The 27,021-nt window shown below is 41.9% G+C and overlaps 1 protein-coding gene across 1 annotated transcript in view; it reads left to right on the top strand.

Moving 5' to 3' along the window:
- The window catches only part of PPFIBP2 (PTPRF interacting protein, binding protein 2 (liprin beta 2)), a 179,234-nt gene that overhangs the window by 63,067 nt on the left and 89,146 nt on the right, over window positions 1–27,021 (top strand). The window contains exons 4-5 of the mRNA XM_015411715.1: window positions 16,592–16,684; window positions 20,587–20,700. Coding sequence (XP_015267201.1) covers window positions 16,592–16,684; window positions 20,587–20,700 — 207 coding nt within the window. The remainder of the gene's footprint in view (window positions 1–16,591; window positions 16,685–20,586; window positions 20,701–27,021) is intronic.

Here is a 27,021-nt window from a genome sequence, read left to right as displayed (position 1 = left end):
GGGTGGTGGTGGAGGGGGGGTGGAGAAGACCAGGGACGGGGGGGAATTGGTGGGCTCGCTGGCTGGCAGCCACTCAGGCCGCGCCGCCGGTGTCGGGATGGGGGGGAGGCTTACCTGCTGCTGCTGCTTCCTTCTCCTCCTCCTGCTCTGCATGGAGCTCTTCTCCCTCCCCCCCCCCGCGAGTATCGTGGGTCCCCTTTCTTGTAACTACAAAAATTCTACTTTCTTCTTCCTGGGCTTTGGAAAATATGTGTGCTAGAGTAAATCTTTGTGGCATGTCTGAGGTCCATTTTGCCATGGCAAATGGTGGCAATTCCTGTCCAGTACTAAGAGCTATCCTTAGTAAACATGTCTGGTCTAAGTGGACTACGATGCATGTAGAACTTGCTCAGGGACATTCTGCACATACCTATGTAGATTGAACATAATTCTGCCTTCATAAATTTTTTGAGCATTTAAAATATTCATCAGCTTAACTGAAATAGCGCAACAGACGTACAGTTTTGGAATGTAAAGCTGTTGGTTAGTCATGTAATATGTTGAATTGGAATTTTCCGGGCTAATCTCTTCTCATATCTTACACCCAGCACAAATGATGAGTCCAAAGCCAGAATTAGTGTATCTCATAAAGAGAAAAGGGGCAAAACCGAAATGAAGAACCTAAACATTACTCATGTGACCACAATAAGTATTCAGTGCTGCAACACTATGCAACTTCAGCTGCCCCAGCACAGAACATAAAAGTGCTGAACTGAGTATTTATGATCCATTTAATGCATTGCCCTTTCTTGAAAAACCATATGGAGTACTCATGCGAGGGGGGGGGGGCTCTTATGTCTTTGTGAGAACAGGGTCGCTAGCAATTCTCAAACGACAGGGCTTATTTTTAGGCATTAGTCCCAGCCTGAAATAAACTGGGAAGCTGAGGAGTGCTCCGATAAACACAGAGTAAAACAGAGACAGGAAATAGAGGGTCTTGGGGTAATGAGTTCCAGCCAGTCTTGAAACAGAAAGCTAGACAAGGCATTACTTGAAATAGTTTCTCTATGACAGCCTAGCAATTTTTAGCTTGTTATTTTACCATTCAAAAGAGAACACTCTCACTGAAGAATTCAGCTGTGCTAGAGAAGCTTCCTTTTTTTCTTCTCATTTTCCTGGGACCATCTGGCAATTTATGCATCTTTTGAAGCCTTTAGAATGATATTACTGCCTGTTGCTGATTGATCTCTACTTTAAAAAAAAACAAAAACAGAAACCAGATGCTCTGGTTGGGGAGGAGGGAATGCAATCTGAAGTTTATATGGTTGTGTATATACACCCAGCAGAAGAGTTTAGAATAAGCCTGAGGGACAATTTTAAATCAAATATATGCAGAGATTCAGCTTGCTAGAAGTGGAAAGAGAAGCAGGAGGCAAGGAGAGAGAGCAAGAAAGAAGAAAGATTGTGGTCTCCAGAACAAAGCTGTGATTGCTCTGAACCCAGGAGATATAATTGCTGAGATGGGCCCAAAGCATGGATAGCGAGATTGATATTTACAAACATTTCACCTGGCTGAAGAGGGTAAGTGACTCTCGTCATCGTTCTGTAGCTTCACGAGTTTGAGGAAAGAGAAAATTGTCCAGCTCTGTGAAGGAAATAGTGATTTATCCCCTGGTTTGAAACTTGTGCTCTGTGAGGGAGGGAATTGCAGGGGAGGGGAGATACTATTTTGCCTTTTAAAAAATAGTGGGATAGTTTTCGGCAAAACGATAATTAATTTTTAAATTTAGCATCAAAGTGGAATTTTCGAAGTGGCCTTTCAAATTGAACCCTACTTAAGAGCTAATGGTAATTTAAAAAAAAAACCTGTATTCAGTTTTCTTAAGTGTGACTAACCCTTTCTTTACAGATGGCATTCCATCTACAGATATTGGAAATTTAGAAATTAGACAAGATTGCTTACAGCTCAATCAGCAAACAAACCAAGTTTTTGGATTTTCTACCATTTTAATTTAAATGGATGTAATCCTATTGGGATTAATTATATACTCATTCAGCTAGTACATGGACCATACTGACCATCAGAATTTTTATGAACCCACTACTGATAAGTATTCTGCTATGTTTTAGGTTATTATTTTCTTAATTATTACTTTTAACAGCTATTTTATCAACAGGGAAGGTGGAGACTGGGAGAAATCAAAGTAATGCATAAAACATACTTTTTTTCTTTTGAGGTATTTCTCACACTTTCATTATGGTTCTGCATAGCAACCTTTTTGGTTCCAGTAAAAATAATCACTTCTCATAAAACATGTTCAGAGTCACTATATTGAATCTGAACAATACTAATTAGAAACAAAAACTGTACCTTTAAATAAAAAAGTATAACATAAGCACTTTTGATAGAGTTTTGCAGTATTATCTTAAGCTCTGTTGCCAATTGAACTTTAAGAAAACTGGGATCATTAGCTTTGTCTTGCATTAATGAAAGTAGGTGCCTTAGATTATCCTTTCATTGTAAATTTAGGAAAAGGGGGGTTAGAAGGACAGAAGTGGCCTATTGATACTGCGCTTCACAAGGCTGTTGCTTATAGATGATAAAATGACATTTTATTATTTGAGTAGCAACTGGGATTTTAACTTCTAAATTATGTCATTAAATTTGCAACTTGGATACATCGTGCCTTTTCAAAAACTAAAGTACTAGTGAAGGTGTGCAATAATCAGTACTAGCATTTATTGTAAATGAAGGCCATTAGGGCATATTGTTTATTTAGTCTAAACGTAATTTAGTTGTTTATCTAGTCTAAACGTAATGTTCTCATTTCAGAAAGCCAAAGTAATGATGGCAGTCTTACTTAACAAAGGAGATCATAACACTGTGTAGCATTCCCGTAGGAGAATTCATTCTCAAAACTGCAAGCATATCATTGGGATTATTTCCAAATGAAACATGCTGTGCCAAATAGGAGTACTCTGTTCACGCACCCCATACAGACTCTGTTTTTATTCAGAGAAAAATGAAAATGTGATGGAATTGCAGTAGCTGGGAGTCATTTCTCTTTTAGTAGGGTTCTAGCCCTTCTGCTGACAGTGGCTTTTAAAGAATGGTGTATATGGTGTGGGGAGAGCATGTATAGTGGGTCAGTTGGGAATGATATCAGGACGTGCAGTTAGAGAACTCCAGGCCCTTCAGGATTTCTCCCCGGGAAAACTCTGTTTCCATTGTGCTCATAAGCCAATCTGATAACTAAGTAACATTTGTAGAAATCTGTGCAGTTAATATTTTCTCCAACACACAGTCCCGTTGCCATTGCAAGTTTGGGCGCCAGTTGAGGTGCTCAATAAGCTGATGCTCTTTTGCTACTCAAAAACACCTAGTTTCCTTCACCATGGGGTGGAGTGGGGATTGGACTTCCATCCGCTCTCATTGTCAAGTGCCAAAGAAGACTCCAGTTTCCCTGAGAGGAGGGTGGGTGAAGGGGGCACAGCATCAGTTTTGATTTTGCATTTGGCTACATAGCATAGTCGGATTTGTGGCACAATATCGTCTCTGAGTTTCAATAGAGAGAGAAGAGAGAGAGGAGTAGAAGCGTAAATATGAAATTGTCAGTCTCACCCACCCCACCCTCCACATTTGCTCACTAGCTCATGCAAGCCAAATCTTAGAAGTTAATTGGCTTACATAACATATATCTACCTTACTTGGGCCAGCTGAAAGTCTCATGTATGACTTTGTAGCTCTCATTCCAACAAACATCCATAACAGAATACAAGCCTTCCCAAAGAGTTCAAAGGACAATGTCAGAAGAGGCCCATGTGTGTACTAAGGCAGCATGATGGAGGGGGCTAGTAACTTGAGCCAAAACAAACAGCCTCTCTCTCTTTCATAAGAGGCATAGTTTTTAAAGGGGAAATTCTCATATGAAGGAGACCTGGATTTACAAGGAGTGGAGGGCTTGATTATACTTGTTCCTATATTTAAGGAGGGTTGCATGGAATGTGAACTGGCCCTAAAGAGTACTTTTCTTACTTTGGTTTGAATTGCGTACATATAGTATATGTTTTGTTTTTATTCTTGAATCTTCTTCCCATAAGATTGATTTTTTCTAGTAAGCAAGATAAGATCACTGTGGACTGGATTACATCCCCCCCCCGCCGCCCCCAGTTCTGGGTTTAAGAAGAGAAGAGATTGGATTTATACCCCGCCCTTCACTTGGAGTCTCAAAGCGGCTTACAAACTCCTTTCCCTTCCCCTCCCCACAACAGACACCCTGTGAGGTGGGTGGGGCTGAGAGAGCTCTTGACAGAAACTGCTCTTTTTCAAGGACAGCTGTGCCAGAGCTTGTGACTGACCCAAGGTCACATCAGCAGGTGCAAGTGGAGGAGTGGGGAATCAAACCCGGTTCTCCCAGATTAGAGTCCGCGCACTTAACCACTACACCAAACTGGTTTACCTCCCCCACCCCCTTTCAGTTGAATACAGCCCACCATGGAGCTGCTGAATGCCATGTGCCCAGTTGCCTTCCTACCCATAATAGAGATAAAGCTAACATTATGCTTCCCAGATGGAGGCCTTAAAGCTGCAAGGTCCCTACTTGTGGAGATGTAAAACAAGCCCAGTAGTAGAAGCCTTAATGTCATACATTCTCACATGTAGTGCCTTGTATGTGTATTATATGCACAGTACCTGAAATGCCTTAAATGTATACTAACTGCAAAGAAATGATGAGACTGATAAGCACCCAGATGATAATGGTGCAATTAAGATCAAACAGGTTGTTCATAAAGATCAAATGTGGTATTGGATTAACAAAGATCTCAGATCTTCCCATTGTCATCCTATATGCATGGAAAAATCTAGTCAGGCATTGTTCAGTTTCTCCAAACACAAGTTCAGGTTTCTCTGGTCTGATGTCTTCAAAAAGGTCTGTGAGGCTGAGCTACTGAACAAATAGCTGGATGACCACATTCTCTTGGGTCTGCTTTGTTTTCATCTGCCACTTCTCATTTGTTTAAAAAGAAGCCAGAATACGTTGGACCTGTCTCAGTCGCTATGCTTTTCTGCACAAGCAGTTGCCTTTATGGCCACATGGATTCTATTCAGTATTCCAGATGGGATGTAATGACTTCACTTGAACAAACAAAGCAAACAAGCCTTACGATAGCTGCAGCTTATAGACTGGGGAAAAGGCAACTGATTGATGTTCCACATTGAACAATATTATCTTTTTTTGCATTTATTTAAATAGCTTTATTTGATTGCTTCTTCACAGAAGTGAGACAGCTGTTCACACAAAACTCTGTAGGGCTACCAGTGGGATTCTTGAGGCTTGCTGTAGTGTTCCTCTCTGACTTACTCCGCATGTTTCAGTCTGTCACCAAATTATATTCTGTACTGTGCAAATCTGGTTCTTGTTCTCTGTCCCCTTGACTAAAACTTATTCATGATGTAATCCCACCGCGGCCAGAATGAGCACCTGGCCCTTGTCCCAGCTCCCGCCAACCCAGCGATTCGAAAGCACGATGTAACACCAAAGTGCAAGTAGATCAATGGGTACCTACCTTAGAGAGTAGGGGGCACCCTCCCCCGTCGAGGGGGGTCCATGGAGCAACGACGGCGAGAGGCAGCGGCAGCGAGCGGCGGAAGAAAGATGGCGACGGAGTCATAACATCTTCGAGGGTCCGGACGTTGGTGGAAAGGCGGAGCCAGGAGACTAAGGAGCATGGAAGGCGCATGCACGGTGGAGCCTTAAGGGGACAGAACCGAAAGCTGCACCAAAAAGCACTCCGACTGCCAGAGAGGCCCGCTGTACCACCACCGGAGGAAAGAAGTCAGAAGAAGCCATGCCGATGAGCAATGAGCCGTCCCAGAACATCCCTCCACTGGGTGCTGTTAGGACAGTCCCCACCCCTATATATATGTGGCCTTAGGTAAGGGATAATGGTTAATTGTAGAGCCGCTCAGAGGCCCCCTGTGGGGGGTTTGAGTGGGGTAGCAAGCCGAAAGTTAAATAAATAAATAAATAAAACAACCCTGAGTATTTGTCTCTGGCTTTCCCTTATTATCACACCTGAGCCCTCTCTCCTGTGTTCAGAATTGCTAAGGTCATCTCTGTGGCCATTCAGACCATGTGATATCTCTCCTCAGATCTCTGTCCTACTTTTCCACAGAATTGTTCAATCAACGAGTGGAGGGGAGATAAAATCACATCCACTGTGTATAATGAACAGGGCCCATGCACGTAGAACCCATGCACTTTATTTTTGCAAGTTATCATGTCCTACAGACAGAACAAACTTGAGTCTTTCCATTTGGAGTTCTCCGTGGCCTCTTCTAACTCGCTAATATCAGGGGTGGAAAATGGTTAGTAAAATCAGTAAAAGTCAGTTTTTTTTCATCTTGGTCAGTAATTTGTCAGTTTTTTAAAAAATTGGTCAGTAAAGTCAGTATTTCTTTGATTTTTGTGAATGCAGTTTGTGTCTTTTTGTTTTCATTACTGCATTTTGGGGGAAACGTGATGACTTCCCAGTGAGAAGACAGATTGTTTTTAGTTCAGTTATGAAATACTTTAAGGACTTTGTTCCTAAGATTAAAAGTGATTTGGTGAAATCTTCCACAGCATATAGAAACATAATTAACCTCTTAAAACACGACACAATGAAAGCAGAGGTGATTTTTTTTTGCACGAGTACCCACTCATTTATAAAGTTCACTGGAGTGTTCCAGAAAGAAGAACCACAGTGAAATAAAAACATAAGAACCATACCATAATGAATTGTGTTTGTAAGAGTTCAGCACCATTGTCTCTTGAACCCTTCAGTGATGAGGACTACATACCTGTGAGAGAAGTAATCAGTGAAAGTAGAATCTGTGATGAACTGAAAAAACTTTCTGAAAAGGAACAGCTACTCTTTTTAACGGGAGCAAAACAAAAATTCATAGCAGCCTGCAAACACCTTTTATTCCAGTCATCTTTGGACAAGCCCATCTTCAGATATCTTCATTGCTTAGCTCCAGGACAGAGGGTCAAGGAAGGAACCTACAAGGATATAATGAAAGTAGCAGCAGCACTCCTGATGGATATTCCGCTGGACATGATTGCAGATGAATGGAAACTTCTTAAGACTTGAAGATGAAACTGTCAGTGAAACTTGCCTCATAGCTACATACATACTTTGAAAAGACACACCCATCTGGAGATCCAAAATACCCACTGGTTACCAAGGTGGTGAAAGCAGCATTATCATTATTGCATGGTAATACGGACATAGAAAGAGGGTTTTCAAAAACTGGACGTATTTTGATCAGTGAAAGGGCCTGGATGTCAGAGAGAACTTTGAATGCCCACCTAATCGGCAAAGAAACCTTATCTCATGTATATGAAAACTATGTACACCGTGTTAATATCACACAGGAGCTTTGACAGACGGCAAGAGCAGTTCATGTTCATTACAAGCAATATTGTGATGAACCGTGTGTCGTTAAAGAGGAGTGAAAAGAAAAAGAAATGAAAGAAGAGGAAAAGGCAGAAGAGTTAGAAAGGTTTAAGAAGATAGACAGTGAACAAGAGAAGGAAGGAAAACTGAAAAAGCTGAGACAACAGAACGAGAAGAGGATGACCGCTCATAGTGTTGCTAAATGATGCAGCCAAATGTGTAAAGGAGGCTGCTGAGAAAAAGGATATGGTGGGATTCAACACAGCACAGCTCATGCTAGAAGAAGTGGAGAAAGCAATGGAAGAAGAGGACAAGAAAAAATACTTGTGGATGCAGTGCAGAAAACTGTTGAGAAACGAAAGAGTTCGTTAATATCTTCTTTTTTCATCAGAAAACCAAAGACAAAGTAAAAGCAAAGACAAGTCTTATCTTACAGTAATTATATTTTATTGTCATAATGATTATTTATGTGTGGTTTTTAATATGTTTTGCCGTTTTATTCTCTACACTATGTGATTATTTTCAAAAGGGAATCTTTTTTTGCCTTAAATTTTGTACAATAATGAAAACATGGTCCTATCTTCATTTTAAAAGATTCAATAAAAAGGTGTACAATCCTTTTATCTGGATCACATCTGACTATGGCTCTGGCTATGGGGATGGTGGAGGCCAGATAATAATAATTTGTAATGAAGGTCCTAGTTTTGCTTTTCAAACACTAGCTTATCAAGTGGCTGACTTTAAATTATTCAGTATTTGGTCAGGGTTTTTTTAAATTTTGGTCAGTAAAATCAGTATCTTTGACCCTCTGACTAGTTTCCATCTCTAATATCTCTAAAATCTATTAAAATATATCCTTGCCCTTGCTCTTTACTGTACCAACTATATCACCCTCAACCACCTGAAGATCTCCTCATATCATAAACAATTCCATCCATTCTCCCTTATTGCCCCTTCTGCCTGAAATTCAGATCCTGAACACCTATATGGAATTCCCCCTCCCACTTCAAAACTCAGCTCAAAACCTACTTTTTCATGAAATTTTGGCATGAACCCATATTTTTCATCTTGTATTTTGAAATTAACAATAATTACGTTCTAACAGTAGTTGCTCAGCTTGATCACCTTAACATTCCCTCACTTTATTATCTTTTGTCTGCACCGAGCCCACACATTCTGTTTGCACTTGAGATGCAGCACCTTTGGATGGCATTATATAAACAAGACTTAGAAATGGAAAGTCACAGGATGAATAATTGAAACAGATTAAAAGTAGTGCATATATGTCTCTCTGCTTTTCACCCATCCAGCTTGCCTCACATAAATTGCAGCATACTTCACTGTGCGTCCTGGGGTCAGAGCCTCTCTTTAAAAATTTTGAGGCGCCTCTGAGGTGAGTTACCCTTAAGGAAGAGGGGTGCCTGCCTGCTGGATGTATTAAGCCTGTCACCCCCAATGCAGAGGGGGCTATTGCCCTCACCAACTTGCAAATGCACATGTATGAACACGCTTCTGCTCCTTCCTTCAAGGAACCCAGAGCTCAGTGCACGTGATATACAGAGAGAGAGGGAGAGAGAAAGAGTTAATGGACAATAATGATAATAATTGTTTAATTAAATCATGGCTTCGTGTGATGATTTAAACCCACCCAGAAAATGACAGATTCATGGTTGACTATGGAGCTTCAGGGCAGGGTAAATAGATTTAAAGCATTTTCCATTTAGTATTCAGGTACTTCTTAAATAAATTTGCATACTCGTTGATTGATATAACCATAAGAACATACTAATTTAATCTAAACCTGAATGTTGCTTTTATATTACCTTGGAGAGCACATTATAAGTGCCTCATTATTTAAGTTAATATTGTTGCAACTTCAGAAATTGTGTGTAAAGTGCCATAAAGTTGCAGCCAGCTTATGGCAATCCTTCATGAATTTTTCAAGGCAAGAGACATACAGAGTATATGATAATTTGCTTCTTTTTCGATAATTTAATGCTTACGGTTCCAAATAGTGCTCTCCTTTACTATCTTCAGCCTTGACAGGGGTTTTTTTTGGGGGGGGGGGGTTGTAGGTAGAAGCTGGTTGTAATCAAGATTAGAATGTCTCCCCAGGACTCATAGCCTGACATACACCATACTAACATCTACACACCACTGGCTCATTTATTTATGACTTTCACCCCTTCCTCTCAGCAGCCATCTCTACTCCCAATTATGAGGTTTTCAGTCCTGGCTAGTTGTTCAGCTCTCCACATCCCCTGCCCCCTTGCAGTTCTTAAGCCATGTCCTTTTGTGTTGAATTGGAAAAGTGTGGATACCTATTAGTGGCTCGAGGAAAAATTCTACTCTGAAAACACAACGTTCTCTCAACACAGCCAGTAAACAGCTGCCCACACTTGAAAAAATACGAATCTGCGAAAGCCAGATGTTGCAGAAGCTTTCTATCCTTATAACATTTAAATGACTATGAGAAGATCCTGACATGTAGCCAAGACAGGGTTCACTTCCAGAAGCATCCGCATGCGTATGCCCTTGAGCTATATTGTGGTGTTTTATTTTTCTTGTTACACTTGCCCAAATGATAGGCAGTAGCTTAAAAGAGATGGACTGAAACAGAGCAGCTGTTGGCTTAGTAGGTGAGCTTGTCTGGGCTGCATTTGTCTGTTCTTATTACCACGTGCCGTAGTTGATGTTTTGGCAGAGCTGATATTTTCTTCTTGAATTACTTTTTCTGATGTGGATATTGGCTAATGTAGTCTCAACCTAGAAGCATCAATCAGAAGCATCAATTTATGATTTCATGAAGGTTTTCTAATTTGTTTAGTCCATCTTCAGTCTTCCGTGCAGTCCCACATTGCAACTGTGCTTGCGTAGACCAGCGACCAGAGGCTCTCTTACGGCTTCTCTAGTATTTTTTTCACTCCAGGGGGAAGCCGCTCCCCTGCAGAGCCCATTAAAAGCTGATCTTCTTTGTGCTCTCTGTGCAGTCCCACACCTGGGTTCTGTGCCTGTGCTCGGACCCGACCTTGGAGAACTACAAGACATCAACTGCATGTCTGGAGCGGGGAAGGAAATGCCCTCCCACTCAGTTTCTTCTCAACCACCGCGCTGGTCAGACCTACCTCCCTGCGTTTCTCCTTCTGAGCTGCCTCATAGGCCTTCTTCTCCTTCTCATCTTCGTCTTTGTCTTCTCAACGGTGTCTCTGAAAAACAAACAGTCAAAAAAGGGAACCCTCCGTGAGTCTTTTCGTCATTGTCTATCCCCCCCCCTTCCCCGGCCCCTGATGGTGGTGCATGGAAGGGAAGACTCAGTTCAAACATTGTCAAAATTGCTAAGGAAAAATCCCAACCACGGACACGCTTTGTGTCTCTTCTGCCTGGGCAAGACCCACAAACCTGATTCCTGCACCCACTGCAGCAACTTTACAAAACAGGCTCGGAAAAATAAGCTGCGGGGCTGAAATAAGCTCTCGGTGGCGGCTCCTATCTGGTGGAATGAGCTCCCAGAGGAGATCAGGGCTCTGCGGGACCTAGCACAGTTCCGCAGGGCCTGCAAGATGGAGCTCTTCCGCCAGGCTTTCGAATAGGAGCCACCACCACTAGTGCACTACCACCGCTCTAGTTACCATCTATTCCCCATATATGGACATCAGGATGGGGCACGCACATCTAGTCGCTGCACTATGGGCAAGAACGGGATGGTCAGGGATAGCCATCTTGCTTTTAGAAATTTTAGAATTTGTAGAGATTGGATGTTTTGCTGAGAGGAGCATCAAAATCTGTTTTTAATAGGGTTGTAATTTAATATTTTGTATTGTTTTATGGTTTTATCTGGCAATATGCCCTGTAAGCTGCCCTGAGCCTCCGGAGAGGGCGGGATAGAAATGTGAATAATAAATAAATAAATAAATAAATAAGAAGAACCACCTCCTTGAGTCCTCCTTGCTCCTTGTGATTTCCCAGTCCTCGAGCTCCAGAGCCTCACCGCCTCCCCCAGCTCAGAGGGGAGATTCTGCTAAGTCGGCAACTTATTTGGCCTCAACGGCATTGAATTATAAGACCGACAAACAATCTAAAGGACTCTCAACTTCCTCTCTGGACGTGCCAAAACCGAAGAAATCGCACAAGTCAAAAGACTGGTCGGTATTGACACCCATCACGGTCCCAAAGACTGCCTCAGCCTCTAGAACTGGGGTACCCTCATTCAAGGAACCATGAGACTATGGGTCCATCAGTTTGATATCCATTTGCAAGCTTTCCTCAACCCCTTATGGGACATTCAGATTCTGAGGGCGAGCAGAATTTGAGAGCTGACTGTCCTTCCAGCAAGGGCTCAGTTTTGCCATCGGAACCTTCCCTTGATGACACTGTAGGGGATCCTGATCCAGTCTCACGAGTGAAGATCTGAAGCTCTATGCAGAGCCGATGATGTGAATGGTCAAATCATTAGAGACAGAGGTGCCTTCTAGCAACCCAAAGCCCCAGGACAAGATCTTAGGAAAGCTCTACGTAGAGACAACCAATGTTCCCTCTAAGCTGTGGAGTCTTGTGAGCAAAAATCGTACTTTGTGAGCTGCTGGCATTAAAGTTGTGAGCGGGAAATGTGGCTACTGCATAAACTAGTTTGCTCTGGAGCCCTCCTTCCTGAGCTGAGACAAAAATGTGTGAGCCGGAGGCTAAAAAAACTGAGCTAGCTCACACTAACTCAGCTTAGAGGGAACACTGGAGACAACTGGTGTAATCACCTTCCCTATCCTGGAGGATATTGATGACATATATAAGACCTTATTTCAGAAACCAGCTAGCAGAAACCAAGAAGACTGAGAGGGTCATCCTTATTTATTCTGCCATCCTCCAGCTTCGTCACTAATAGCTAAGGAAACGCAGGCAAAACAGTGAACAGGTGCACATGCATAACCAGCTGATAGGGAAGGGCGAAAAATTGATGCACTTAGCAGAAAAGTTTACTCTGTTGCAGCACTTAACATTCGCATTGCCAACTATGGTGCAATTATGGGAGGATACCAGTTGTTCTTCTGGGAAAAGATGGCTATGTATATAGAGCTTCTATCTGAAGACAAAGAGCCTCTAGCTAAACTTCTCCAAGCAGAAGCATTACACCTGTCTTATCCAAACAGCAAATTAACACAGGCAGACACTCTGATGACTTCCTCTAGGGCCTTGGTTTTAGCACTCATATATATATATATATGTCTTATATATATATATTGAAACCCCCAAAGGGATATTTTTATTAAGAATAAAATTTTCTCCTGTTAGTAGGAGTTTCTAACCCACAGATATGTCCTAATACAATCCACCCTCTTAATCCATGTCATTTCAACATACTTTTAGTTTCTTGGTCAAGGGTCTGCAAAGCAAATTTAATTCATACATGATACTTTTTTATTGGGAATAGGACCTCTTGATTTCACTGATATTCACTTCCAAGTAATTGTTTTTTGCAGAATTAGAGCTTTGCTGCCACTCATCCTTTATCCATCTTGCATTAAATTAGTTCCATCTAACCTGTACTGAGCTGACTGAAGATCAGTTTCTTTAAATAAGGCCTTCAGCCTTTCACGATCTGCAAGCATATAAGAGTCATGTGACAGGAAGAGGGTAAGCCAGATTTATAACATCTCTTGTATCAAAGCTAGGACTGTGAACAACAGGCCAAGAAATCCTAGGGACAGGAAACACAAGTAGGAGTAACAGGGTGAAGAATAAGCCGTGGATCAAAGCCAAAGATAAATTGTCTCCAGCACTGAATGGTCTTGCTAATAATCTCAGCATGTATGTATAGAGATGCATGGCATTCTTGCTCTCTGTATGGCAGGCCTTTCCACAGGGCAATTAAAGAAAATGGCAGCTCAATAAGTGCCCATGACCCAGTAGGAGGGGACTCCACTATACCCTTGAAGGACCTGAGCACAGATTGAAGACTGTTGCTCTAATGGAAGTAGTTGCCAAGTTTCTGAATACACTTCAGAATGTTAAAACATGGCTTGTCTAATTTTGGATGTGACTACACAGTGTGATTGCAGCAAATGTAGAAAAGGTGTAAGTAATCTACCCATGAAAGTGTTTGGGGAGGGGACAGAGTGAGGAAACATTAATCTTATCAGCACATTCATAGTCTCAGAGCAATAGATTCATGCAGTCTGAACTAAACCTGTATATGCTGGGTCCCAGGACCCTTTTTAGACTGCAAAGGAAAATGGAATGTGATAATGAGCTCTTATGATTAAATAGCAAGTAGAAAGAGACATCTGTGTGTTGTCCTGGCCAGTCTTCTGGCTTTGTCTGGTAAGCCCATCAGAACAGCTTGTTTGTTGTGCTTCATGCTCTAGTTCAAGCCCTAGCTAAATTTCAAGCGGCATGCTTTAGTTATGCCCCGGGAAGCAAGGTAAGTGTGGTAGAAGAGTTCTTCATTAATTATAAAGCTGTATTATGCTTACCGCTTACACCCACCTCACAGGGTGTCTGTTGTGGGGAGGAGAAGGGAAAGGAGTTTGTAAGCCGCTCTGAGACTCCAAGTGAAGGGCAGGGTATAAATCCAATCTCCTCCTCTCGTCCTCCTCCTCCTCTTATTTTGAGTTTGTTTTAATATTCCATTTCTTTCTTGTGGTGGTTTAACAATGTGTGTGTGTGTGTGTGTGTTACTTTTATTGCCCATCATCTGAAGTCAGCTGCTGGAGCCCTGCTCTGTAGGGTTGCCCAGGTCAGTCTGAAACGCCAGTGGGGGGGGGTGTTCTGGGAACAGGAAATGATGTCGCACAATGTGCCTATGTCACCCAGAAGTGACATAGGCACTATGGTGATGTCAGGGGTGATTCTCTGGTTTCGGGGCAAAATCCTATGGTGAAATCAGCCTCAAACGATAATGTTTTGCCCCAAAACATTGCCCCCCGATGTCACTGTTGTGCCTACGTCACTTCCAGGTGACATAGATACATCGTATTTCTTTCCAGTGATGTTGCTTTTGAGGGGGGGGATTTCCTCCCACCGGCCAGCTGCTGGCAGTGGGCAGGAGCCCAGAAAAAACAGGCAATCCCCCACCCCCAAGTGGGGAATGGCAGCCCTCCTACTCTGCATGCAGAGAGGAGCCTGGTGAGAACAAGGACCCCCCCCCCCCCAAGCTGTGGCTTTCATGCTTGGGAGCTCCTCCTACCAGGCTCATCTAGCTTGCGTCAGAGATATGTAAAGCCTATTTGGTAATAGAAATAGTGAATTGATTCCCTGGTGTGGCACTGGACTTCTTGCATTACTGATTTGCTAATTTTCTATAGCTATGGTTTTGTCGCTGCTGGGGTTTTTGTGTGTGTGTGTTTTGCTTTCTCTCTCTCTTTTGTATTGTGGGTATTTTACTGTGCTTAACCATTCTTTTAAGCCACCTTGAGTACTATTTTAGTAGAAAGATTAATACTTAAAAAAATAAGTACATAATGTGTAGCCTGTTTTCTCCCAGCTATTTTTAATGAATTATTTAGTCATACAGCATTTCACATGACACACACACACACACACACACACACACAGAGCTTTAAATCCCTCAGTACAATGAGAAAGGCAGCCCTAGCTTTTCCTTTCTGTCCTGTCTTGGGTTTTGCATCCATTCCTTGCCTGCTGCGTAGCACATCTGGTCTCCTCATCAAAGCAGGTGAGGGAGGGCAGCAGAGATGGGGAGAACAGTGTTACAGAAAACCATGGCTGCTGTGTTGTTTACACTGTTAGATTTAAAGCTGTGTTTCTTTCATCTGGTTTGCAAGGTACGCCTCCTAGAACAGAAAACATAATACTTTGTATATTTTCTGTTTGGGGGCAGAAGTTATTAACAGCATATCACTCACCTGGTTATGGCTAAATCTGAATTTTATCTTTCACAGAATTCCATTCGGAAGTAAGCATTGTAATATGAGAGCCTATCTTACAGCTGGAACCTATTAATGACCCTTGCTGCATCTGTTTCAGAATGATTTTTAGCTTTGTATCATGGCTAAATTGTAGAAAGCTGTACAAAATTAAAACACATTTTAAAACCCTGTTATGATGACCCCGTCCATTTCTCTCCCTCAGAGGCAAGATTGTCGCTCTGTTTTCCTTTCTCTTTAGTGACTGAGCCTCCATAGTTATGTGTTTTCTTCTTTGCTGAAGGACTCTGGCTGTCCCAACCTGTCACAGTATGATATTTTGGCTGTTGGCTCGGTCCAGGAACCTGAGGGGAAGAATTGGAAGCTCACTTTAACTTTAATGACACTCTAGATGGTTTTATATTCCAAATTAATAAAATATTTTATTTAACAGAAAAGGAAAAGGTCAAGTGAAATCAGGGGTTGAAATTTCCGAGGTAATTTCTAAGGAATTTCTAAGGAAATTTCTAAGGTAAAACCCCCCACAAATTTTAGTCCTTGTGTTTCAGGTTAATGAGGGTTTCTTAAGCTATTCAAAGTTACTTAAAATCTTTATGTTGAGAGAGGCTTTTGTTCCAGTGTTTTTCCAAAGACTCCAGTACACTTTGTTTGAGTATTCTCTGACTCTTTTGGTTTCCAGAAGGCTGGTACAATCTTTCCAGTACCCAAACCCTTTTTCTTGAGACACCAGTACTCGTCTTTGAGTTTTTAACTGACTCTTAAGGTCTCCAAAGGCAGTTTCTACCCACACCAGCCCAGGGATCTCTGCATTCTTCAGAGCTAACTCCCTGTATGACTGGGTAGAGAAATTCCTTCTGTCACTATAAGATCTATCCCTCCTCTTTGGCCTGAATGGGAGTCTCCGCCTACTTCCCAAACTTCCTTACCAACTTTCCCCCAGTTCTTCTGTCTGTGTTAAACTGCTCTCAGTCAGGGCTGAATTCTGAAACTGTCAGTACTCAACTCTTCTCAGTCAATGCTGAATTCAGACTGAATCCTCCTCGGCGGCCAGTTCAGAAGTCTTTCTCTGCTCAGCTGATGCTAACCAATCAGATATCTTGGAACAGCCTGTCACTCCAGGCCCTCTGTTTCTGTAGCTTTTAAAAGTGCAGTCTATCACACCTGTAAAATGAGTGCTTACTAGCCTTGTAGTACATTCATGTTACTTGCATATAGCTATGATTATGCTGTATTTTTAGAGTTCTACTATGATCATATTTCAACTGAATTTCTTAGCAAATGCTTCTCTTTAGTCTCAGGTGAATCATCCTGCTTCTGTCAGTAATGAAACCTATCAAGAACGTCTGTCAAGATTAGAAGGTGACAAAGAATCTCTCATATTACAGGTATGTATTATGCAGCACCATTAACACATTCTGGAATTTGTCAATATGCTTGATATTTATTATGAATGTACGTTAACAAGGGAAGAAAAATAGATCTATAATACATGTCCTGTTTTTAAAAAAATGTCTAGCTACTGAGTGTGAAAGAAAATTGGAACAATGAAGTCCAAATACTTTATCCTTTTCAAATGTTGGATTGGATTCAGACTAAATTTTCCATACAGAACAGAACTTTCCTGCCTCCCCCCCCCCCCACAAAGCTCCCTGATTGCCATGAAATCTATCTTCTGGAGGATGAGGGGGGCCTTGAGGAATGAAATGAGGGGGTCTGTAGCGGTAGGGGTTGGTGGAAATTGCCAGGGAGTCTGGATCCAGTCCATTGCTTGGAACTTTTGTTCTGAAATAAAACAAAGTCCTGTGCTATATCCGTCAGACACTAACTGTAAGGATTTTGGAAGTCTGACTTTGATCTAAAAGTGTAATATTTTTATTTAATTGTTCTGGATTACCTAGCCTGGATTGGAGGTCAGAAAGAATGAGTGTGGTGAATGTTCTTTGAGTTCCTATTTATTGGAAATATGTTGTTGCTGGGGGGGGGGGGAGGGGGGGGAAATCTGCATTGTGGAGCATCTACCTCTAGCTCTACACTGGCACTTTTTAATAGGCTACTTATATGTCACCAACAACAGTATGGTATGGTTACAGCTCTCTCATGGCTGTTCCCATGTGAGTTCCATGTGAGAAATTGTGAATATTTCTGCAATGTAATTGTCCTATTCCTGTGTTATCATTGAGGTAAGTAAATGGTAATTCACCCTGAATACATATCACATACTAGTGAACTGGAGAAGTTAATAGACACATGCCTCTCCAGTGGTTGTGCTGTAGCTCTGCCAGCTGTCTGTTTTATTTTGCTTTTGTTAGGGTTTGATTATCTGATAATTCACATTCTGTGGGGAGAGGTTGGAGAAGATTTATTGGTACTTGGTGGGAGTGAGGCAGGAGAGAGATCAGTTTACAGATCTCCAAACCAACATATGCAGTAATTCTTCCAGGAGACTTCTCTGCTAAATGAGAGAAGCTCTCTCTTCCTGCAAGGTCAGGGTTAAACTATTTCATTTCCAAACTGCCAACTATATGTTGCAGATAAAATTTGACTACATGTGGAAATTTGCAAATCATGTGGAAGATGCTGTGTTGCACAGTTTAGATGGAGCATGTGAGACTTACAAAAGTGGAATGTAAATGCCAAAGTCCCTCAAGAGGTCATAGCAAAAAGGTCGCTCAGAAGAATAAAAAATGCCTTTCTTAGAAGCCCTCCCCCCACCAGGCACCTGATTAAATGTAATATGGATTTTTCAGATTTGATCACACAAAATTCTCAAAGGTGTTTATATTTTGAAAAGATAGAAAAATTCATACTGTCAAAATGATGCCCTATATAGTACAGAATACCTCTCTAACTCCCTCCTCCCAAAACCCCTCATAAAATAACCCAACAGTCTTTCATTTCTGCTCATCTGATATATTTCTTGCCCGGCTTCATGGGATTTGGTGTTACATTATGGATAAATGAGTAAGATTATGCAAGCAGTCATTTATTATTGATGATACAGTATTTTAATGACTTGGTATATACATCCATAATGATCTGTGGTATGCCACTACTATCAATTCTGAAATGTATGGCTTGTGAAAAGAGGAAACACACACACAGTGTTTGAATGCTAAACCATCCCTGGAAAACAGAATCTACGTATTGAATTAACTACACGGAAGAACTTACGTCTATTTACATCTGAAAAAGATACTGAGAAAACCATAATTGCTACCATGTTTTCCCTCTGCTCTTAGCCATAGGGGTAGAAAAATGTTTGATCAACTGTCAGTCAACTGTTTTTAGATTTTCAATTGGAGAGGAGGCTGCCGCTTTCCATCCATCTAATCTGCTATAGTTTGAAGGGGTGCTGTTAGGATCAGAGAAATATATTAACATAACTGAAAATTCATTTAAATGATGCACTAGGAAAGAGTCAATGGGAGCCAAATTGGGTAATGTAAAGGTGAGGGCGGCAGGAAAAGAGGAGTACCCAACATGGGGTGGACGGACTCAATCAAGGCACAACCCTTAATTTGCAAGACCGAGGAGGAGTCCTGGAGAATTCAAAGATTTGCATGCTGTTAATGTTTTGGTTTGTCGTAATAAAAGTTATAATGTGACTTTTATGTTTGGATTTTTTAGTCTACCCAGTCTCTGTCTGTTTTACAAATGTTAAGTTTCTTTTTTTTTTTGGTCAAAAGACTTTTTATTTTCCATTAATATCACAAATGTTAAGTTTCTGATCAGCAGTTACTTTTAAATCTCAGCAGAAATGTTCCACAGGAAGTTCTCTATAGCATAATCGTTTCTGGCATGATATAAATGATCTGTCACTCTTTGGTTCTGCTTCTGAGAGAATGCTTAATGTTGTTGAGATATGCTTTGCAAAGCCACACATTATTGTTCTTTGAAGGGATTTTAACTACAGCTTTTCACAAGTAATTGTGTGTGACATGAATATCCTGATATGAGTAGGAAAGCCCCCTTTATTCCAGTTTACAAAATCTTGGTCAATCACTAGAGGTGATTCTTGCTCTCCATAGGGGGAGGAGTCACATAACAGCCTGTGTTCAGATGTGACTGGGCTTGCTTCGCAACAGCTTTCTTCCTCAATCTAGATTATCTGAAAAAAGCCTACAATTATGTACTTTTCCCAAAGTACGAAAGGTGTGCCTCTCATGACTCATACCCCTTTAATATTTCTTTCCGGATTTTTAATACCAAACTTTTCAGAAAAGAAGGAAGAAGACAGGCATCCTTGGCAGATTTTTGAAGCTTTAAACTTGACAGTTTAGAATAAATTTGGTTTAATCAGACAGATTTCTGTTCATGTGGTTTGCTGCCATACAGAACTGTTTTGATGGTACAGTTTTGCTGAAGGTGCGCAAAGGTCAGTGTTTTCACCTTATATTTTGTCTGATTTCAAATAAATCATGTTGCTTTCTCTGGCAGTGGACGACACCATTCTTAATAGCTCCCTAGGAGCTCTTACTAATTTGTTCTTTCACAGAAATTCATGGCCTGAACTTTTCATTCATGTTTTAGCATGTAATGCTTGGAGTCTATGAAAAGCAGAGCGTTGACAGTGTTAAAACATGTCCTTTGCATACTAGTTACAAACGTTTTATTGATAGGTGAGTTTTCTCCTGTTATTGTAAGAAGTAAAGTGATTGGTTGGCTTCCTGAAGAGTTCTTTCATTGGCTTTCTCCCTGCTTAAGGAAAGGAGAACTGGCAAAAGCTGAAAGGGCTGTACATGTTCTGAGCCTACTTAAAATATTAACTGTCTTCTACAAGGGCTTTTTGTTCCTTTAAAGGTTATGTGTTGTAAATGCTAGTGCATGACCTTCAGTGCTCCTTTTCGTACACATTTTTCTGGCCTCCCCCCCCCCTTTTTTGTTATAAAATTGGCCCAAGAAATGCAGGCAATCTCTTCAAAGCCTAATGTAGTGGATATTTTAAGGTAAGAATCGAATTGTCCTTTTGAAAACAGTCAGGTAATCTGACGACCCAGTGAATGTAGACGAGGTGTATTCAGTGAGAGAACCACTGTGGTGTAGAGAATGGTATGCTGGGGTTGGCCTGGGGAGACCCGGGTTCAAATCCTTACACATGAGACTTGCTGGGGGTCCCGGGTCCATTTGTTCTTAGATAATCTACTTTGTTACAAATATGGTAAAGGTTTGTCTTTGGGTGAACGTTGGGATGCAAAAAATGATTAAGGCTGAGCATATGAGACTAATCTGTTTGTTCTTTTAAAATGTTTTCTTTTTATTATCTCTCCCCCCCCCCCCCAAATTACAGTTAAGTGTTCTCACAGACCAGGTGGAGGCCCAGGGAGAAAAAATCCGAGACCTTGAAGTTTGTCTCGAAGGACACCAACTAAAGCTTAATGCCACGGAAGAAATGCTTCAACAGGTAGGGATGTGAAGCCACTATGGAACTTCTAAAAACAGGCAAAATCTATATACCAAGTCTATTGAGTAAATAAGTTAGAATTCCTCGTATCTCCAGCTTCCATTCAAATTGATTAAAGACAACACAGTATTTACTTCCTTGGGGTGGGATACATTTCAGTTGCATAGATCTATAAGCAGTAGGCATGTAATAGGAGACCACTGTGTGTATTATTCATTATAGTCTGAGAAAGAGAAGTCAACACGCAGGCTCGATGTGGCTGAAAACCTGTTAGACTGGTTAGATCCCTAGAGGCTAATTCAATAAGGTTGATGGCTTAAAAGCAGTTTCTCTTTGAAACTGAATAAACTTTCAAGATTAAAATAATCAAATTCAGGCAGTTATAGATTTTAAAAGCTTTCTGTGCTGTCTTAGCTGAAAACGTACGACAGCTGGCTCCTTTCTCGTAACCATGGGCTGGCAAGAGTGACAGCTTTTTAGGAGACCTGAACGTGCTCTTTTGCTGCAGCAGGCAAGGAAGGATCGGTTTTGCGACACAAAGTAAAAGCAACTTCCTGATGCAAATGGTAGTAATGGTTGATGTTGCAGCACCAAGTGGGAAGTGTTTAGCTAGATCTCGGTGACTGGAAGCATGGGGGTTTAGAGGTGTCTTTTGAACTTCATGTAATTAAGTGCCTGATCTTACCTTTTACTGAACTGAGCACAAGGCTTTTGTCTCTCTCTTCTTCTTCTGGCACTGGTAGCTGAATGTGCAATAGTCAGGGCCGGCTCCAGGTGCTTCTGCACCCTAGGTGAGGCGCAGATTCCAACCTCCCAGTGGGGCCTGGACACCTCCCAGCTGGCCGCCTCCTTGCCCGCCCTCTCCACCCCCCCACCCCACTGCCCTCGAGTGAGTCCGTCTCCAGGCGCCCCAGGCCGCTCCCTCCTAATGCCTACCTTCCGTCTCCGTGGATCTTAAAGCGCCTCTTTGCCAAGGGGGGTGGTGGCGGTGGCAGGAGGAGGGGGCTTTTTTGGTGGGAGGCACAGTTCAGCGTGGTGCCCCCATCCAGGGCCCGGCGCCCCATCCAGGGCCCGGCGCTCTAGGCGAATGCCTAGTTTGCCTAGTGGGTGAGCCGGCCCTGGCAATAGTGGGAGTTCCCACTCCTGTTTTCCCCTTTAGATCTCATAAGGATATATAGTCAGAATGCTGTGAAAACCTTTTTCTGTAACATGTTAAAGTAACCTTTCCAAATGAAAGATTGCACAGTTAGTAAAACTATTAGATAGTATCATCCGCTTCAAGGGAGGTTTAATTTAAAGTCATGATGGCAATCCTGGTGTTGAGGATAAGCTCCAAGAAGTGTGTTTGCTTTCTCTGAGTAAGTCCAAACTTCTTTCACTGCCATGGACACACAGCATAGCATGAGAAAAGCTACCTTCTGTCTGCTTTAGTCACCTATCTATAGTATGGGAATAATAATACAGGACTATTTTATGCAGGGTGTAAGAGCCATAGCAAGGCAATGCATGTGAGGTACTCTGAGCCTCCTTCAGGGTCCAGTATGGTGAAGTAGCTGAAATGTTAAACTTGGACAAGGGCCTGGATAGCCTAAGCTAGCCCGATCTTGTCAAATCTTGGAAGCTAAGCAGAGTCAACCCTGATTGGTAGTTGGATGGGAGACCACAAAGGAAAACTAGAGTTGATACACAGAGGCAACCAATGTCTGTTGCCTTTAAAACCCTATAGGGTCACCAATAGTCAGCTATGACTTGACAGCCAAAAAAAAAAAAGGATGGGGGGGCCACCCAGTCCCCCTGTCTCAGTTGAACCTACCTCAAAAACCTGTTGTGAGAGTAAAATGGGGAATGGGGAACCATGGACAAAGGGTGGTCTAGGAATGCATAAAATGGAGGAGGGAAGAATGATTTTTAAACAGCTTCTGAGTCCCACTAGGGAAGAAAAGTAGGGCATAAATATCTAAATAAATAAATAGAAAAAATGTAAAGAATATATTATGGTGTTTTTATACAGTTCTAGGCTTTGCCTTGTGCCTTTTTTCTTAGGTACAGTTGTTACCCAGAATGGTTGTTTAATAATTAGTGGGGGAAATTAGCTTAGCAAGAGTTGGGATCTCCACCTATGTGTACCAGGATCTTTCCTCAGAGAATTCTCAAAATAAACCAGTCGTTCAACTCGAAGTTGTTTTATTGAAAAATAATATAAGAACACACACACAAAACACACGTGGGGCACACAAGTCAGCTAAAAGGGGAGGGGGAAACGGTGATGAGCGGGGGAAAGAGGGGGAGTTTTATGGGTGATATTTACCAGTCTTGGTGACTCAGGTCCGTAGAGAGAGAGAAAAACAGCCAGCACTTCTTTAAGATGGAATGTGCCATGCGCAGGTGGAGGTGTGATGTAGGCACCAAGAACACACACGCACACACACACTGGACATGAGTCCTTGTATTTATAGTAAAAATGTACCCTGAGGCATTGTGACAGGTTTGCCCCCCAAACAATAACTTGATGTGTTTACCAATATTTTCCCAAAGACTATGACAAAACCAAATGGCTCTCCCAGAGGAAGATCGTTACACAGTGACAGTAGATTTTCATTGGTATTTTAGTTATCAAAATCCCGTAACTCAGGGCTGATTCAGACAAGTCCTCTGCAGGCATTACATTTGTGTTCTGTTCACATGGAGCCTACCAGCCATGTGGAGTAGAAATGTGATTCATGCCATGGTGCTTCCCAAATGTGTGACTGGGGGCTTTCCTACACCATGTCAATGGAATGCCAGTGTAACATAGTTTTTATATTCTAGCTGGGATGGCAGTATGGCTTTGCGCATGCTAAAAGTAGAGTGACAATTCAGCTGTGGCCCTCATCCTGCATTGGGGTGGTTTTGGTCACAGTCACTCTTTGCAAAGCACTTCGTAGAGTTGCTTTGCCTTGAGGTGGCTTGAATGTTTGCTGTCAATCTAGGCACTTCTCACATCGCTCTCAGAATGTTGTTGTCTTAATGTTAACATTCTTGTCAGTTTTCATTGCTAACAATATCCCTTTATAAGTATAAATTTTTACTGTAGGGCATAATCTCATGTCAGTTTTTCTGCTCTTTTACGTATGAGTCTTATCAGCTTATTCCACCAGGCTTGTCTTGATGACATCCATTTTCCTGTTTTATTAGGAGTTGTTTTTTTAAAAGAAATGGATGGGTTGCATTGCCTTACAGTCTCATGTCTTCTAGTACTATCTATTGCATTCTCATAACAGACTTTTGTTCTGCCCTCTCATGTACCCAAATCAATACGATTTTGCATCCTTTAACTTACTGTCTACAGCCTCACAACACTTCTCTTGCTTCTTAATTTGCTGCTTGATGATCGCATAGCTGTGCAAACATGCGCTGTACTTTTCCATTCTGTCTGTCGCCAGTTTGGCTACTTCTATCTTCCCTGTTGCATAACACTTGAACGAAGCAAGTGGAAATTAAATAGACCTCCAGAATGGCCAAGCACATGCTTTACTTTCATGTACTGTTATAAACCAGCAAGCTTTTGTTTTCAGTGTTGTTCCTGTGATGCAGGCATCATCTATTCTTCTTTAATTCCTATGGGAACTCAAAATACTTTCTCTTTTGTTTGAAAGTACTAGAAATAGAAAGCATTTGCAGTTAACCCATGTACAAAATTTTCATGCTGTTCAGCTTTCAGTGTGGTCATTTATATTTCTGGAGGCTTGTGGAGAAAAGAAGCCTGTCTTTCACTCCCCCCCCCCCCGGTTTGCATCTGTTTACAGCAGGCATGTCCAACTTCGAACAGGTAGTGATCTATTTTTTCCGGCCAAAAGTGCCAGTGATCTACCACTATGAAAATAAAGGTTCAAATTAGTTTCAAATTAGATTTTAACCCACTAAAGTTGGGTTCCACACACACACACACCCATTTATAATGCACCTTCTGTCATTTACTGGTAAGCAAAATAAGCAAAAACAAAACAGAGAGACGAAGATCCAGAAAGAACTGCGAACATTTTTTATTAAGTTATAACTTTCTTTAACTGTCTCAATAACTTTCTTTAACTTTTATTCAGAGTTATTTGTGTTAAATGTAGGTCAAGTATTGATCCAGGCTGATCTTGCGCAATCTTTAAAACTTCACTCTTGCTCGTTAGTGAGACCATTAGTGAGACCAAGTGGGGCTGGTGATCTCCCTCTGACCCCTCCACAATCTACTGGTAGATCGTGATCTACCATTTGGACATACCTGGTGTACAGCATTTGCTCCATTGATCTGCTGTAACAACGCTACTTTTCTACATGATCCCAGCCAATTAGGAATCACATAGTAGATATTATTTCACAAGTCCATGTAACCAATCAGGAAAAATGGAATTCTGCCATTAGCAGATGAGATTTATGGAAAGAGATTTATGGAAAGGAAGGGTTTATATTGGGCTAGGGCTGCTAAGCTCCCAATGGGGGTGGGAGATTCCCTGCCCCTGGCTCCTATTGTGTGCTGCCTCTCTGAGTGGCAGCAAGGGAAAAATGAAGAGGGCAAAAGCACCCTCATCAGAAGTTGATACCGGAAGTGCCAAGTGCAGCTCTAGGAATCACCTAAAACTCTATGGTTTTACCACTGCCTGGCAACCCTATATGGGCTATGGAGGGAATGCAGAACAAAAACAATTAGGTAAGTGGCCATTGGTACAAAATTCATGCTGGCTTGGGGAGAGGCAGTGGAAATGTCACTATGTGCTGTGAGTAAACTCACAAACCTAAGTGTTGCCCACTGGCAAAATGGCAGCAAACTGGGGGGCACGTACTGGCATCACACGGATGTGTAATGTCACTTCCAGTGAAAACTGGAAGTGACAGCATGAGATGCTCCAGGATTTACAAAAAACCCGCTATGGCTGGCATGCCAGTCCTTGCCCCAAAAACACTCCTGGGGGTTGCCAAGTGGCAGTTTGGCAACTCAAGTGGTGAGGTGAGGAGGAAGAAAGAAAAACTGAGAAGGCAGATGGTACTTTAATGCATTGTAGGTGTAGAGGGAATATGTTACATAGAGAAAAAGGATTGATAAGCTTGTAAGAAAGGAGGAAAATAAAGGGAAAGGGAGAGAAAATAATGCAGTAAAGAGCTAGAGAAATAGACATGAAAAGGAATTCAGTGTACCATATGGCTTGTATTAACCAAGACTCTGGTATTCTGCCTCATTAATCTTGGGGTTAATTATTCTTTGCCAGCGTACAAGTATGTAAGACAAGTGGTGGTTCAATCTTCCCTCCCACATTAAAAAGAAATGTTAATTGGTGTTGTCTTAAAATAATATCAGCATTAAAACTTGGAATACTTAGGGTTCCCCCCCCCCCATTATTGTGTTTTGTTTTTTATTGAAAGCAGGTATCTGAACTTAGTCATCTTAAGTTTTATTTTGGCTTTCTTAATGTCCTTCCTAATATAGACTTCATTAACATTTTCCCTCTACCCTTCTACCCAGTGTAGTCATGGAACAGCTGGTGTGGCTAAATTTACTGGGTAATTTTGGGATATGGCCACTTGCCAGGTGCTACAAGGGTCCTTTCCCTGTTTACTTTCTCCATTCGCCTTCTTTTCCTTCTCATGTACTTGCAGCAAATATCTGTCACATGGGCTGAAATCTGGCACGTTTCTAACACTGAGACTACAGGATTAGAGTAACATTTGAAGTAGCCCCTCCACCTGGCCTGTCGAACGTTCTCTGCAGTGCAGAGTAAGCACTGGTGTGTCATTTCCTTGGCCTGTGGTACTTCTTCCTTCAGTTGGCTGGGGGGGGGGGAGTGCCTAATTGGGAAAGTGCCTAATTACTTAGCGAAGGATATTATTCTATTCTGACTGTGCTTGCAGACACACTAGAGCATATAGAACTGTGTTAGTCTGCATAGCCAATAAGATGCCCTCCTGGGCAGGAACCACACTTGACCCTTGTCCACTTTCTAAAGACATTTGGCAGGCACTGAATTGCGGACCTGTGGTCTAGGCCAGCATTTTCTACTCTGATGAGAAGCAGCTCTCTAGTATTCGACTGCTGAATTACATGTGCAGGTCGGGTCTCCCAACAGTTTTGTTTTTTTTAAGGCTTCAAAGCAGCCATGGCAGGAGATGAAAGACCTGGTTCAGGGTGCGGCACTGAAGTAGTCTTCTTTTTTCTCTCTTTACATGTTGCAACTAATATATTGAATCCTGTGGTACAACTGCACTAACTAAATGCATTTCCATCAGCAGAATAAACCCCCCTCCCCCACCCAGTGCAGCCTCTGCCTTTGAAAACAGAGTGCTGGTGGACCTTTGCCT

This window comes from Gekko japonicus, unplaced genomic scaffold (genome assembly GCF_001447785.1).
Source record: "Gekko japonicus isolate JY-2015 unplaced genomic scaffold, Gekko_japonicus_V1.1 scaffold156, whole genome shotgun sequence".
Classification (NCBI taxonomy): Eukaryota; Metazoa; Chordata; class Lepidosauria; order Squamata; family Gekkonidae; genus Gekko; species Gekko japonicus.
The sequence above is the reverse complement of the archived record's forward strand: the minus strand, read 5'-3'. Positions and strand labels throughout refer to the sequence as shown.